The 14,997-nt window shown below is 37.7% G+C and overlaps 1 protein-coding gene across 1 annotated transcript in view; it reads right to left on the bottom strand.

Annotated features, from left to right (window-relative positions):
* The window catches only part of OIT3 (oncoprotein induced transcript 3), a 34,678-nt gene that overhangs the window by 11,824 nt on the left and 7,857 nt on the right, over nucleotides 1–14,997 (bottom strand). Inside the window, exons 4-6 of the mRNA XM_074232803.1 lie at nucleotides 12,859–12,981; nucleotides 5,811–5,933; nucleotides 3,745–3,905 (exon numbers count right to left, since the gene is read on the bottom strand). Of these exons, the coding sequence (XP_074088904.1) occupies nucleotides 3,745–3,905; nucleotides 5,811–5,933; nucleotides 12,859–12,981 (407 nt within the window). The remainder of the gene's footprint in view (nucleotides 1–3,744; nucleotides 3,906–5,810; nucleotides 5,934–12,858; nucleotides 12,982–14,997) is intronic.

Here is a 14,997-nt window from a genome sequence, read left to right as displayed (position 1 = left end):
CTTAGCAGGAATCTTGAAGTGGACCAAGGTTTCAGTCTGCCCACCCTGGGGTAGTGCTCTCTGGTCTCTTTTCCTTCTAGAAGGTCTAGTCTCTCTAATTCTTCTCACCTCATTTGTCTTTAAAAGTTGATTTGATGATATGTTTTGTGCTGCTTGCCCTACGTTATAGAATCCATAGTTTGGGTTTCTGATACCTAGAAGTATCAAGTGCAACCAATGATATTATATACAAGGATCTCTCTCTCTCTCTCTCTCTCTCTCTCTTTCTTTCTTTCTTTCTCCCTCCTTTCTTCCTTTTTTTCTTTCTTTCTTTCCTTTCTTTCTTTTCTTTTCTTTTCTTTTCTTTTCTTTCTTTCTTTCTTTCTCTCTCTTTCTCTCTCTTTCTCTCTCTCTCTCTCTCTCTCTTCTTTCTCTCTCTTTCTTTCTTTCTTTCTTTCTTTCTTTCTTTCTTTCTTTCTTTCTTTCTTTCTTTCCTCTACATGGCACAGTGGATAGAGTGCTGGACCTGGAGTCAGGAAGACCCCATTTTATGAGTTCCAATACATACTCACTGACCAAGTCACTTAACCTTTTTGCCTTAAGTTCCTCATTTGTAAGATGAGGCAGGAGAAGGAAATGGTAAGCCACTCCAATATCTTTGCCAACATGACTGAAATTACTCCACATCAAATATCTATATCTAGATTTCTAAATCTAGATATATTGATATTTATGTGTATCTAATTTCCATCAATTCTTTTTCACTAACCAGTTTTAGGTAAAAAAAAAATATGCTTATGGTAGCCCTGAATCATGTCCTTTAGAAAGACCAGAGTGGGTTTAAATTCCATCGTAGAACATCCGTTCTCATAGTTCCAACTTCATGTCTATATGGGTAGCTCTCTGTTCCACACAGTAAGCTCTTGGTCTCCCTTTTGAGTTCTGGGCATGAATTTCTAGCTGCTGGTTGAGCACTTTCATTTGGTTATCTTCTTTCCACTTCAAATCCAGCACATCAAAGCTGGAACTCACACTCTTCCATTCCAAACTAACCCCCTCCAGCTTCCCTAATTGTATCGATCATTTTATCAACTAGACTTCAAGCCTTAGAATAATCTTTAACTTGTCCTTTTTTCTTGTTCACCATTTCTAGTCTGATAACATATGAAGCTCAGTTACATCCCCTATAGAATTTACAGCTGGTAGCTTTCAGTAAACACTTTTTATATATTATCCTTTTATAGGTGTATGTCTTGCTTGTTTTCCCAACTAGATTGTGAGATTCTCCATGAGAGGGACCATGTCTTATAGCTCTGTGTATTTCCCTTACACAGAACCTTCAATTCAATTTGGCAATTATTTATCAAATACTTACCATGGAGAAAACTCCAACTAGCACCTGGGGATCTAAAGATAAAATGAAAAATTGCCCTGTCTTCTAAGGAGTATAATTACATTTTTGGGGGAAGAGAATTCTTCTTCCCTAGACATTAGTGCTTGATAAATATTTATTCAATGACTAAATTAAACATCACCTTATATTGGATTATTGCAAGGGACAAATTGGTTTCCTTGAACATTGTCTCAGTTCTAGCCTTACCCCAAACCAACCTGTCTAACATGGCAGGAATGGAGTTTCTAGAATACTATTTCTTAAAACAATAACTACAGCCCCAAACACCTATATCTGCTCGAATCATCTATATTGTTTGCCATTGGTAAGTTATAAAGTCTGTCCTCTTTTGTCCTTAGCCTTTGGGATCACTGTTATCTGATGCCAAACTGCCCTTCTGACATTATCTTCTATAACTTTCAAATTAACCCTTGCTTCAAAGAGGGTGCTCTAGGCACTGTCTCCAGATCATGGCTTGCTCATTCCCATCTATGAACTTTCAGTCCCATTTTTCCCCTTGCCACACTGTCTATACTTTACATAAGCAAATCATACACATCCTTTGAGACTCAGATCCACTTCCTTGGCCACTACAGCTTCTATTAGCCTCTTCAGATCAATTCCTAAACTACATATGGACCTAACCAGACATCTGGCACTAATGATTTACTTTTGCCCCACATGTATGTCATTTCCCCAACTATAATGCAAGGTTCTTGAGGCTAGGGATGATGTCTTAGGATTCTTTATATTTCCCATATTCACTTTTGCAAATTATCACTTACTCTGTTGTGACTGACTGAATGAATTTCCTTGGAGAAACAGATAGAGCCTGCACAGAACTGAAGGTTGTTTGGCATTTTTTTGTAAGTTGTCATTGCCAAATAATTCATCATCAAATATCCAGATTATATAGTCTATTGCAGGTACTGTGCCTGAGCATTTTTCATCAGGGTAGGACCTAGCAGACTTTTGCTTTATGCATAGCTTTTAAGGGCTCATAGTCACTTCCCTGCCATGATAAGGCATCAGAGTGGGACTTTGTAGAGAACAGAGGGATGAATGAATGATGCATGATTGAGTTTTTGGCTCTTAATCTGATTCTATTCACTATCTTGGACTCATTTGCCTTGTCCTAAAATTAAAAATTCAATTTAATTCAACAAACATTTGTTAAAGGACACACTGTGTAGAAGGTATTATGCTTGGAACTGGGAATACCAGAACAGAAGTCAACAAAGTCTCTGACACAAAGGAATTGCATGAAATATGGACAGAAATAACTATAATAAAAATTAAGTTCATTGGAGAGCTCAAACCTGAGGGATCTGAGGCACGATCACTTTTACTTGGATGAATCAAAGAAGACTTTTTGGGGAAGTCTTTTTCGCATCTAAGCTGGGTTTTTCAGGAGAAAAAAGATTTTCATAGGTAGAGATAAAATAGGGGAGAGAGGATTAGGGGGTATTCATTCTATATTGGAGGCAAAAGAATGCAATTTGAAAGAATTGAATGACAGTGGTGTCATTTAACAGAATTAAGGAACTTAGAGTGAAGTTTTTGAGGGAAGATGATTAGTTCAATCTTGGTTGTGTTGAGTTTGAGATTTTGGCAAGACATTTCAATGAATGTACAAAGTAGATATTTGAAAATATGGGATTCTAAGAGAGAGTTTAGAGCTAGGTCTCTAGAGTTGGGTGTCATCTGAAAAGAGATGATAAATAGAGCCATGGCAATGGATGATTTCAAATGGAAAAAAATGTACAGAGACATAGGCTAAGAACAGAGCTTTTGGGGATGTCCACATTGAAAAGACAGAAGGAAAAGAATCAGCAAAAGAGCATGCAGAATGGTCAGAAAGAGGGGAAACTAGTAGTCATATCAGGGAAGCCAAGGGAAGGGAGAATATTAAGAAGGAAACATTAGTCAACAATGTAAAATGTTGTCAGAGAAGATGGTGACTGAGAAAGTGTTCATATGTTGGTCCTACTATCTGTTGTTATTTAATCTCTTTCTGTTCTATGTTAGCAATAGAGATTACAGTTGTGAGAAGTAACCAAAAATCTGGCAATAGGTGGACTTGATATTCTCATGAAAATATTGTCAACTACTTCATGGGTGATGTGCTTAGCTCAATCTGATGAAATGCAAGCTCCCTGAGGACTTGGAAGCTCTCCATCCATTTTACCTTATTGCCTCTTTCATATGTGTCTGGTTCATAGTTGGTATTTAATAAATGCTCATTAAATTGAATTAAGTTTTCTACAATGGATCTATTTTATCTGTGACTTAAATAAAACATCTATAACTCATCTTCCAAGCTTTAGGTCCTTGGATCATGTCCACATGCCCTCCCTCCCTGAGGAACCTACATCAACCACAGTGCCACAGGTCTTGAGGGAGAAGTAGATATTGATGTGGGTGCCATTAGATACTCCTCGGCAAGACGTGTTAGTCAGGAAGACTTCCAGACCCCCAACCAGGTCCTTGGGGATGTTTACTTCAATAGCATTTGACTGGCATTTCATAGGGACTGAAAGAAAGAAGACATTTGTCAGGTATAATCAGAAAACCTAAGCCAGGATCGGGGGAAGGGAGATATCAAGGAAGAAAGTTTGACTTGGTGGCATTAGAGTTGTTTAAGATTGTATTTATGAGGGGCAGCTAGGTGGTGCAGTGGATAAAGCACCGGCCCGAGTCTCAGACACTTAATAATTACCTAGCTGTGTGGCCTTGGGCAAGCCACTTAACCCCGTTTGCCTTTCAAAAAAAAAACCCTAAAAAAAAATTGTATTTATGCGTGCTAGTGTTTTCCACTATCTTTCAAAGACTTCAAAGGAAGTTAGTGAACATAACCCAGGAGTTCTTCCTTCTGGAATAAGAACTGGATAGGTTTCCTAAATATTCTGTCATTGTTTTAAGAGGAAACATCTATTTCCAGAATTTGAAAATAGTCTACCCTCTGGTCTCTTCCAAAGATATGGCCAGGGGGCAGCTAATTGGCACAGTGGATAGAGTCCCAACCCTGGAGTCAGAAGGACCTGAGTTCAAATCTGATCTCAGACACTTAATAGTTGCCTAACTGTGTGACCTTGGGCAAGTCACTTAATCCCATTGCCTTAAATAAATAAAACTTTTTTTTAGCTTTTTGCAAGGCAATGGGGTTAAGTGGCTTGCCCAAGGCCACACAGCTAGGTAAATATTAAATGTCTGCGGCTAAATAAAACTTTTTTTAAAAAAGAAAAAAGATATGGCCAGCACAAAACCATGACCTGAAGCCTTAAAGGATTAATATTTATCCCATAAAGTCAATTTATTGGCAATGAAGGAAAAGTTTTTTTTTTTCTACACAGGGTTTAAACCTGCTCAGCAAACTACCATGGCCCCATAAAACAGGCACTGTCAGCATGGTTTGGGAAACGTTTCAGATTGTCCTTGCTTGACTTAGTAAGTTGCAAACTAGTGATAAATTTAATTTTCTTTTAGCACCAAAAAGATTGCTTTGCCTTTAAAGTACAGAGAATTAGACAGACCCCAAATTTTGTCTCTTCAAGGAGGGTCTAGACAAAACCCAACAACATTTTATATATATTATGAAGAAATCACAGTCTTAAGGGGTAGTCCCTGGAGCATTTACCAATGGATGCTGTTGTACCTATATGGAGAATCATTTATGCTTGTTCTTTTTCTCATTTCTTTGTTAGGAAAATAAACTTTGGTCATTGATTAGATATTTATGGAATTGTATATTTATATTCAGATAATAACATAGTCTAGTGAGTTGGACTGATAATCACTACATAATTTTGGAGGAAAGTATCTAAATGGGAGTCAAGAGACTTAGATTTCTTTGCTAGGCATAAGGGTCATGAATTTTGTACTAGAAGAAACCTTGGGCATCATCTACCCAATCTCATCTTAGAAATGAGGCAACTGAATCCTATAGAAGGAATATATGGCCAAAGGCATATATGATTTGTAAATAGTAGAGTCAGAATTTGAACCCAGATTTTCTAATACCAAATTCAGTGCTCTTTCTAGTGTACCTTACAGCATGTAGACCCAGCTATCATGACTCATTTTCTATAAAATAGGAACACTGATTTGCAAATGTCCTACAAGTTCCAGTCTCAGACTGTTGTTGCCTGAGGTCCTAAGAAGAAGAATCCTGCTGTCAAGAATCATATAGCCAGGATGTGGTTGAGGTGGGACTTGAATCTGACCCTGGATCTCTATCCTTTCATCATTATTACTTAGAAGTTATATAAATCTTTGGGAAAGTTTCTGCCAAAACTTCTAACCTTCCTAAAAAATTCTAGGTTATCAATTCAGGGATACGTAGGAAGGCTTGTATTGAAGGGAAGCAGGGTTGAGAAGACCTCAAGGTCAGGAGAGGAGAAGAATATTAGGTAAACTTTCAGTTGAGGTTGAGTCCTACCTTGGCAAGTATGATTGTCCTCAGATAGTACCAACCCTCGAGGGCATTCACATCGATAAGTTGTTTCATATCCATGGCAGGAATGACTGCAGCCACCATTTTTGTTATGACATCCCTCGATGTCTGCAACAGAAATAGAAAATCCAAGAGGGTCAATTTTGTCACCCTAGCAATTTCCTAGCCTGAGAGGGTAATGCTGGGAAAAAACTTTTGCAAGATCTAGACTATGGATTTGTGATTTCTTCAGTTTAGGGAATTTTCAATGTGTAAATTCCCTTCACCAATGCAAAACAATTATTTTTTTTAGTTTTTTTTCAAGGCAGTGGGGTTAAGTGACTTGCCCAAGGCCACACAGCTAGGTAATTATTGTCTGAGGTCAAATTTGAACTCAGGTACTCCAGGGCCAGTGCTCTATTCACCATGCCACCTAGCTGCCACCAAAACAATTATTCTAAGAGCTTAGATTTAGAGTTGGAAAAGACCCTAGAGGTCATCTAGTGACATCATCATCATCATCATCATCATCCTAATAACAACAACAATAACATTTACATCATCCTTTAAGGTTGACAATATGTGTTTTATTTGGTCCTTACAACAAGGAAATTGAGACTAAGTGACTTGCCTATGTGTGGCAGAGGCTGTATTAGAATCTACTTTTGCACTTTTTCCTTTTTAGGCTACTATTTACAAATAGCATATTTAATTAAAGATGAGGTAAGAAACCCAAATGGATAAAGTTGCTTGTTGGAATTTGATCAGAGAATTATACATTTTGAAAATGGATCTTGATTTTTCCCCCCAACCAAACAAAATTTTACTGATTGCCGGCTATTTTACAGAACAAATGGAATAGTGAAGCCAAGCTTTGTGGAAAACCAAACAAGTCGGTTTCAATTGAAATATCCTCTTCATCCTCTTTGAGAACTTACAGAGCAGTATTGAATTTGAAAGAATCTGTTATTCTTACTGTCAGGATGTGAATTCCACTAGACAAGACTTTGGCTCCCCTTTGTGAATTGGGTTAATATTATTGATTGGTCCATTACCTGCTGCTCTTAGAATCTCAGAACCCAAGTGTATTCAGGTTAAGGCTTCTGTGATAACAGCCGACCATGAAAGTAGAATAAAATAAAAAACATTAAGAAACTTTGCTCAAAAGAGCTTCCTACATTTCTTTTATGGGGAAGATAACATTTTTCAAGTTCCCAAATAAAAATGTTTTTTTCCAAGAAAAGTGTTATAGCTAATATAATTTCAGTTTGTCACCTTCAGAACATAAATGTTGCTATCATTAAACTTCCAGAGGAACAGTAAGAATTCTTAGTTGCAAAAAAGAAGGATCTGAGAAGACTGAAAAAGGTAGATTCAAAGAATGGGCTAATTTATCCAATTTTGGAAAGGATCCCCAAGACTATTGCTTTAGACCTATTCTTATGACTCCATGATATTACAAATAGGTGCCATTTATCTTCTAAGGATGAAAGGAAAACCAATAATTTGAAATATTGATGACTTAAAGCATTTGAGTACCATTATAGAAACAGAGCCATTAGTAGGTATTCTTGCACATTGGACAAATTCACTTGTAGATTATGGGGGTGGGAACAGTTGAAATAGGAGTCATCTCAGAAATGGGAATGTCAGAGATATAGGATCCTGGAACAATCCCTCTTGAGGAAGTTGTGCTGCATAGGATGGGCAGGCAAAGAACCACCAGGCAATGGTTTTTGGAATATTACAGGGAGGAAACTTGCCTTCTTCCCATGGAATGTTGCCCCCCTTGAATGTTGGTCCTCTGGAGCAAAGCTCTGATCATTCCTAACTGAAATCTACTCTGGTGATTATATCCAGATATCACAGCTAAGTGAGACTCTAAGAAAAGGTGATCTCTGGTCTTCATGAGTCCAGAATCACGTAGGTGTCTCAAAAAACCAACCTCCCTAGTAGCACTTTTTTTTTGTCTTCATGAGTCCAAGCCCAGAACCACCTAGCTACCTCAAAAACCAGTCTTTTTTGGATCACATTTTTGTCTCTAGAAAGTGCTCTTCCTTAATAAGGATGCCATCTTAAGTGTTCAAGGAGGGACAAAAGTTGCCTCCTGGTTGTGGTTTCAATTATTTCTTGTACAATAATTGCATAAAATATTGTTTCTCTTGAACATTAATAAATTAACTTTTTAATTAGTCTTTGTGAAGCTTAAAGCGAATAAATTCAATGCAATCATATTTATGAAGCTATAAATTTAACAGATAAAGGTAATCTTTTGGCCTTAGAAACCACTGGGGAAAATTTTCTATTTAATTGTATTAGAGGCAATGTGGTATAGTGAAGAAAGAATTATCCTTGGGCTAAGGAAGACCCAAGTTCAGTTCTGGCCTCCAACATGTATTGAATGTATAACCACAGACAAGTTTCTTAACCACTCTCTCTTAACCTAAGCAGACTATGGGTTCTCAAGTTGTCTTTGTAAATGATGCTTCCACCATGAAATCACAGGTTTAAATCAGTAATAATGATTAATTGGGCATCTTCAAGTGGGAAGAAATATTAAAAGTCAACATTAAAAAGATTCCCTTTCCATATTCCTTTTATTAAGACATCTCTGTTTCCTTTGCTGGATTCTCTTCCAGATCATAAGCTCTATATGTGGTCTTCTGTTCTGGGCCATGGATTTAATGACCAACTCTGTGCCACTGTCCTCCAATCTGGCATCTCCAGGCTCCTTTCAGACATCACCAACTCAACATGTCCAAAACAACATCCAACAGTCTCTACTTCCTACTTTCCCTATTATTGAAGATGCCAACACCATCTTCCCAATTTCTTAGACTCCCAACTGGGGAGCCATCCTGGATTTCTTACTATCTCTCACCTCCACCTGCTCCATATCCAATCTCTTATCAAAGTCTATTGATTTCACCTTTGCACAATTTCTCCAAAATGTCCCCTTTCTTTCTCTGACCCTGCCCCGACTCATATACTTAGTCCACTGTTTGAGGTAGGGGTAGGGTAGGGATTGCCTGCCTCAAGTCTCTCTTCACTTCAATCCATCCCCTCACCACTAAAGTGACTTTCTTAAAACACAAGTCTGATCATGTTACAACCCTCCCTCCTCGGTAGACTCCAATGGCCTCACTATTGCTTCCAGGAGCAAATACAAAATACTCCATTTAGTATTCAAAGCCCTTCATAACAGGCCCTCCTCCTACCTTTCCAGTTTTCTTATACCTTACTCCCCCATACATACTCTTCTATTCAGTGACATTGGCCTTCTGGCTGTTTCTTAAAGAAGACCCTCTTTCTCCCCACCAGGTATTTTATCTGGCTTGTCCCCAATGCCTAGAAAGTTTCCTTCCTCTGCTCTATTGACCTTCCTGGACTTCCTTAAAATTACAATTAAAATCCCATTTTTTATTCCAAGCTTTCCCTAACCCCTCTTAATTGTTAATCATTAACTTAATCATCATCAAGTTAATCATCTTAACTGTTAAACATTTCCTGTGTATGCTATATGCAGTTTACCCTGTTTATATTTGTTTTCATTTTGTCTCCCCTCCTTTAGATTGTAAGTTCCTCGAGGGCAGGGACATCTTTTGCCTTTCTTTTGTAGCCCCAGAGTTTATTGATTGGCACATATTAGGAATTTAATAGATGTTGAATGACTGATTGACTAAATGAATGGACTGGACAAGTCATTTCACTGCTTGTGGAAATGGGATCAGATGCCTTTTGCTTGGTCCCGGAGGCCAGGCCAGAACTAGAGGGAAGTTGCAAAAGGGAAATTTAGGGCTGGATATAAGGGAAAATTTCCTAATAGGTAGGGCTCTTCCTGAGTAGAAAACTACCTTAGGAACTAATGGATTCCGCTTCCTTGGAGGCCTTCAGACACAGGTTGGATGACAACTTGATGGCACATTTTAATGGGGATTCTTTTTAGGATATGGGTTAATGGCAGCCAAGGTCCATTCCAGTTCTAAAACTGTCTGATTCATTGGCTCTCTATTTCCCCATGTAAAATGAAAAGATTAGACAGGATGAATTCTCAAAGTCCCTTTTCTTTAGGAAAAAAATGCTAAGATCAAAATTTAATATTCAGCCTTTCCAATTCTAAATACTCTCCTCTTTGGAGAAATTAAACTAAGCTGGTCTAAAGGATAATGGATTCTATTGATTGGGGATATTATAGAAGGTTCTTGCTCTAAGTTAGAGCCCTATGGTCTCAGTCAACTTCAGGATTCCATGATTGTAGGTCTCCAATCATTAGATACAAGGAAAGTTTTCAGTAAGTTAGTTGTAGTTGCACCATCTGGAGTTAGGTCATTGAAGGGAAGTAGAGGAAAATAAATCCTGAAGTGGAACTTGTCCTAAGTTTTCCTTTTAAATTCATGGATTTATGGATAAGAAGGCTGAGAGGAGTCTGATGAATGAACTGCATGTTCAGCCAATAAAATAATCACGCATAATTAGGAATGCTCCTCAGGAGCCTTCTTTGGAATTAATTATCTCCTGCAGTGTTCAAATATGCAGAGATTATTGCAGAAAATAAAGAAGATTAAGGAAGAATTCAGGCCATTACACTTCTTTCAATAAAATTCCAAATAAATTAACCTTGTTCTCAGAGACACTGTCTGCATATGCAGCACATAATGGCTGCTGCAGTAGTTAACACATCCTTTATCTAAGACTCTAACACTCGTATTGGTGCAAGTCATGCTTGGGTCTTTCTATGCTGCTGTAGCTTTTAATCTAACTAGAGCCAAATGAGTTTATGGAAAAACCCAATTTTCATTTCTATAGTCCTTTAAAGTTTGCGAGACATTTTCCTCATGACTCCTGGTTATTCTCATTCCTAATTTACATATTAGGAAGCTGAGACCCAGAAAGGTAAAGATGGCAGCTAGGGGGTGCAATAGAGCATACAGCATCAGGTCTGGAGTCCAGAAGATTCCTCTTATTGAGTTCAAATCTGTTCTCAGACACTTACTGTGTGACCCTGGGCAAGTCACTCATCTCTGTTTACCTCAGTTTCCTTATCTGTAGGAGAAGGAAATGGAAAACCATTCCAATATCTTTGCCAAGAACACTCTACAAGGGGTCATAAAGAGTTAGACACAACTGAAGAACAACTGGACAAAAAAAAATCTAACTGAGATTTAGTAGTTATCAAATGTTAACAGGAAAATACAAATCTAGATCTCCCCTGACTTCAGGTTTATATTCATTGTGTTCCAACATCTGAAGTTGTTCTTTAGGTAGGAGTATGAGCACTTACTATCTTCACCCCTCTGAACAGTGACAATTCTATCCTAAAAGGGCTGTCAGACTATAGATCCAATCCATCATGCTGTCTAAAATAGGAATGTATAGTTCATTTTTCTAAGTCAAACGTGGAGGATCTATGACTTAGGGTGAGTCATCCTTGTCCTGTTCCTTCAGTGTTAACAATGAAGTGATAAAATATTTTAGGAAATGCAGATGATAGTATAGAAATTTCTGCAAATGTAACTACCTGAACTTGGATTGCTAGGTGATTCAGTGGATGGAGTATTGAACCTGCCGTCAGGAAGACCTAATTCAAATATGACTTCAGATACTTATTAACTGTGGGACTTTGGCCAAGTCACCGCATCCAGTTTGCCTCTGTTCTCATCTGTAAAATGAGCCTGAGAAGGAAATGGCCAATCCATATGGAGTCAAGAAGCATTGGACTGAAAATGACCAAACAACAATAAACTACCTGTTACAGGAAAGGCATTCGGAAGGAGAGGGCCGGTTAGAATATTATGTACAAATGTCCTTTTCATTATGTTCATTCCATAACCACTGCAAAGCAGTATTTTGACTTGTGGCTTTATTATCCCTTGGTTATATAAAATGTATATACCATGTTTAATCTTAAAAAGAAGAATTTATCATTTGTCTTCTTTATGTCTTAAGGTACTTTCACAGGGTATGTATCGGCTTCCCTCTTAATGATAATAACTGACTTTTCATAGAGTTTCAAAATTTTCTTAAACTGTTAAATGCATTTTTCAGTTGAATTTTATGGTGACCCTTTGAGGTAAATGTTATAGACATTACTATTCCCTTTGAAACAAATGAGACAAAGAGAGGCAAAATGGTCACACAGCTAGTAAATATAAGAAGTAGGATTTGAACTCAGGTCTTCCTAACAGCAGGTCTAACACTTCATCCAATTCATTACGGCAGCAAATTAACAGCATAGCCTGATTATATAAGTATATATCACAGTATAGTATAGTTCTAAAAGGATATATATAATTGTATAGTATAACTAGTATGAGTATAACGACTCAGCAGTTGAACTCTAGTACATTTAGCATAACTATTCAAAAGTGATAACTCACAGGAGAGAAGGAAGTCACATTCTAGCATAACTAGTATAAGACTCAACTGTTACTTTCTAGACTCACTAGTGTAAGAGTATAATTACTCAATAGTAACATTTTAGTATACCTAATATCAGAATATAATTACTCAACTGTTACTTTCTAGTATCACTAGTGTAAGAGTTCACTAGTATAACTACTAAACAGTTACATTCTCGTGTAACTAGTATAAGAGTATAATTACTCGACAATTACATTCTAGAATAACTAGTATCAGAATATAACTACTCGTTACTTTCCACCACATTTTTTTAGGTTTTTGCAGGGCAATTGGGTTAAGTGGCTTGCCCAAGGCCACACAGCTAGGTAATTACTAAGTGTCTGAGGTCAGTTTTGAACTCAGGCACTCCTGACTCCAGGGCCGGTGCTCTATCCACTACGCCACCTAGCTGACCCCATTACTTTCTAGTATAACTAGTATAAGTACTCAACAGTTACATTCTGGTATAACTAGTATAAGAGTATAACTATTCAACTCTATTATATATCTCTATTATATATATATATATATATATACATATATATATATATATATATATATATATACACTCTATTATATGTCACTGTTTTTGCTCTCCATTGCCACACATCCCCACCCCACCTGGCCATTTGAATCCCTTCTGCCCCATAATCACCTTCACAGGTCTTGCCATCACTTCCCAGGACACGTCCAACCCCACATTCACAGCGGTATGAGTTCTTCAGATTTACACAGATCTCACTGCAGCCACCATTGTTTTTTTCACATTCATTTTCATCTGTAGAATAGAAATCATTCTAGCAACACATGACTAAGCAGTAATTGCTGGGGTGGGTTCTTATAACTGGCAGGAGAGCCTCCAAAACAGGGAAACACAAATCTTTTGGAAGGATACATTCTCCCAGATAAAATCAGCATGCATTCTATTACTCTTTATATTCCCTAGTGTTCCAAGGTACCTTCCATCCACCCACCTGTAACAACAATCAGGTTATCAATAGTCTTTCTCTGTTAAAATATAGAAGACTAATTAGACAAGGATGATTCTCTTCAACCAGATGCAGTGAAAAACTATTAGCACATGTCATATAATTGTAGGTCAGGAAATGCTAACAAGTTTGTGGTATAGCTAAACCTCATTTATTCAAAAAAGGCATTCCTAAAAAGCTTTATATCTCCTGTCTTAGAGAAAAAGCCAGACCTTCTTTTCATTGCCATACCTTTGGGCTTATATCTCTCCTACCCTTCACTGCTCCACTTTAGAAAAAATAGTCTATATTTATTCCCTCCATTTCCATTTTCTCATCACTCACCCATATCTCAATTCCTTGCAATATGGTTTCTGATGCCACCTCTACTGAAATTGTCAATCCAATTTCCCAAGCTAATGGCTTGTTTTTGTCTTCAATGTCCTTGATCTTTCTGCCTCATTTGATACTGTCCGCCATTCCCTCCATCTTTAGTTTCTGTAACTCTGCTCTCCTATTCCTTTTCCTATTTCTGTAACTGCTCTTTCTTGGTCTACTCAATTGGTTTATTGTCCACCTTCTCTGTTTTAAGGTTCTGTTTTTGACTCTTCTTTCAGTCATTTCTTCCATGAAGATTTCTCCCAAAGTTCACCCCTAGATCCCTTTCCTTTATCTGCTATATCCCTTTACCTTGTTCTCCTTTCAGAGCTTCAGACCCAATGTATGCAAAACTAAACTCACCTTTGCTTTCCTAAATCTGTCCTCCTTCCTAACCTCCCTGTCTCTATTGATGAACCCCCATTATTCTCCCAGGCACTCAAGCTCAAAATCTTGGAGTCATATTTGAATAAACTCATTTTCTCACCGTCTATATATATATATATATTAGGTTTTTTGCAAGGCAAATGGGGTTAAGTGGCTTGCCTAAGGCCACACAGCTAGGTAATTCTTATTTTTTAGGATTTTGCAAGGCAAATGGGGTTAAGTGGCTTGCCTAAGGCCACATAGCTAGGTAATTCTTAAGTGTCTGAGACCAGATTCGAACCCAGGTATCCACTGCACCACCTAGCCTTCCTCTCATCTTCTATATTCAATAATTTGCCAGGTTGTTGATTTTACTTCCTCAATATCTCTCAGGTTCAACCTCTTCTCTCCTCTTATGTTTCCATCATCTACTTCATCACCTTGTCCCTAACTGGGCTTTCTGCCTCTATTCTTTTTTTTTTCCAAGTGGCCAAAATTATTTTTCAAATGCACAAGATCCATTATGTCACTGCCCTGCTCCAGAATCTCAAATGGTTCTCTCTAGCCTATTGGAAAAAAATAAAATAAAAACCTAACCTGAGATCTAACTCCATTGTCAGACTCCAAAGTAAATGGCTTTAGCTTATCATCCATCTTTTGGCCCATATGTTGGACCATGAACTCTTCCTTGAGCTTTACCTCTCTCCAGTCTCCAATCATGCATTCAGGCATTCCCTGACAAAAGAATGCTTTCCCTTCTCCTCTTTAACTATTAAAACCCACCCCTTCCTCCAGGACTCAGCCCAGATATCTGTTCATCCAGGAAAAAACTCTAATTGTCCAACAGAAAGTTCCTTCTCCCTCATATTTTTATAGAGAACTTTGCCTGAATTTCTCACTAATGAAACCACAGATCCTTAGGGTAAACAAGAATAAATCTCCAAACAACTCAGAGAATCAAAGAGTCATTATGGCTATACCCTTATTAGGGCATAAGAAGCTAGTCTTGGTAGTGAGGACAAGAGGGCTTTCTTTCTAGTTTTCTTTTACTTTTCTCATATTCACAGATAAAACTTACACTG

The sequence above is a fragment of the Macrotis lagotis genome, chromosome 4 (assembly GCF_037893015.1).
Source record: "Macrotis lagotis isolate mMagLag1 chromosome 4, bilby.v1.9.chrom.fasta, whole genome shotgun sequence".
Classification (NCBI taxonomy): Eukaryota; Metazoa; Chordata; class Mammalia; order Peramelemorphia; family Peramelidae; genus Macrotis; species Macrotis lagotis.
This window is presented reverse-complemented; position numbering and strand designations above follow the sequence as displayed.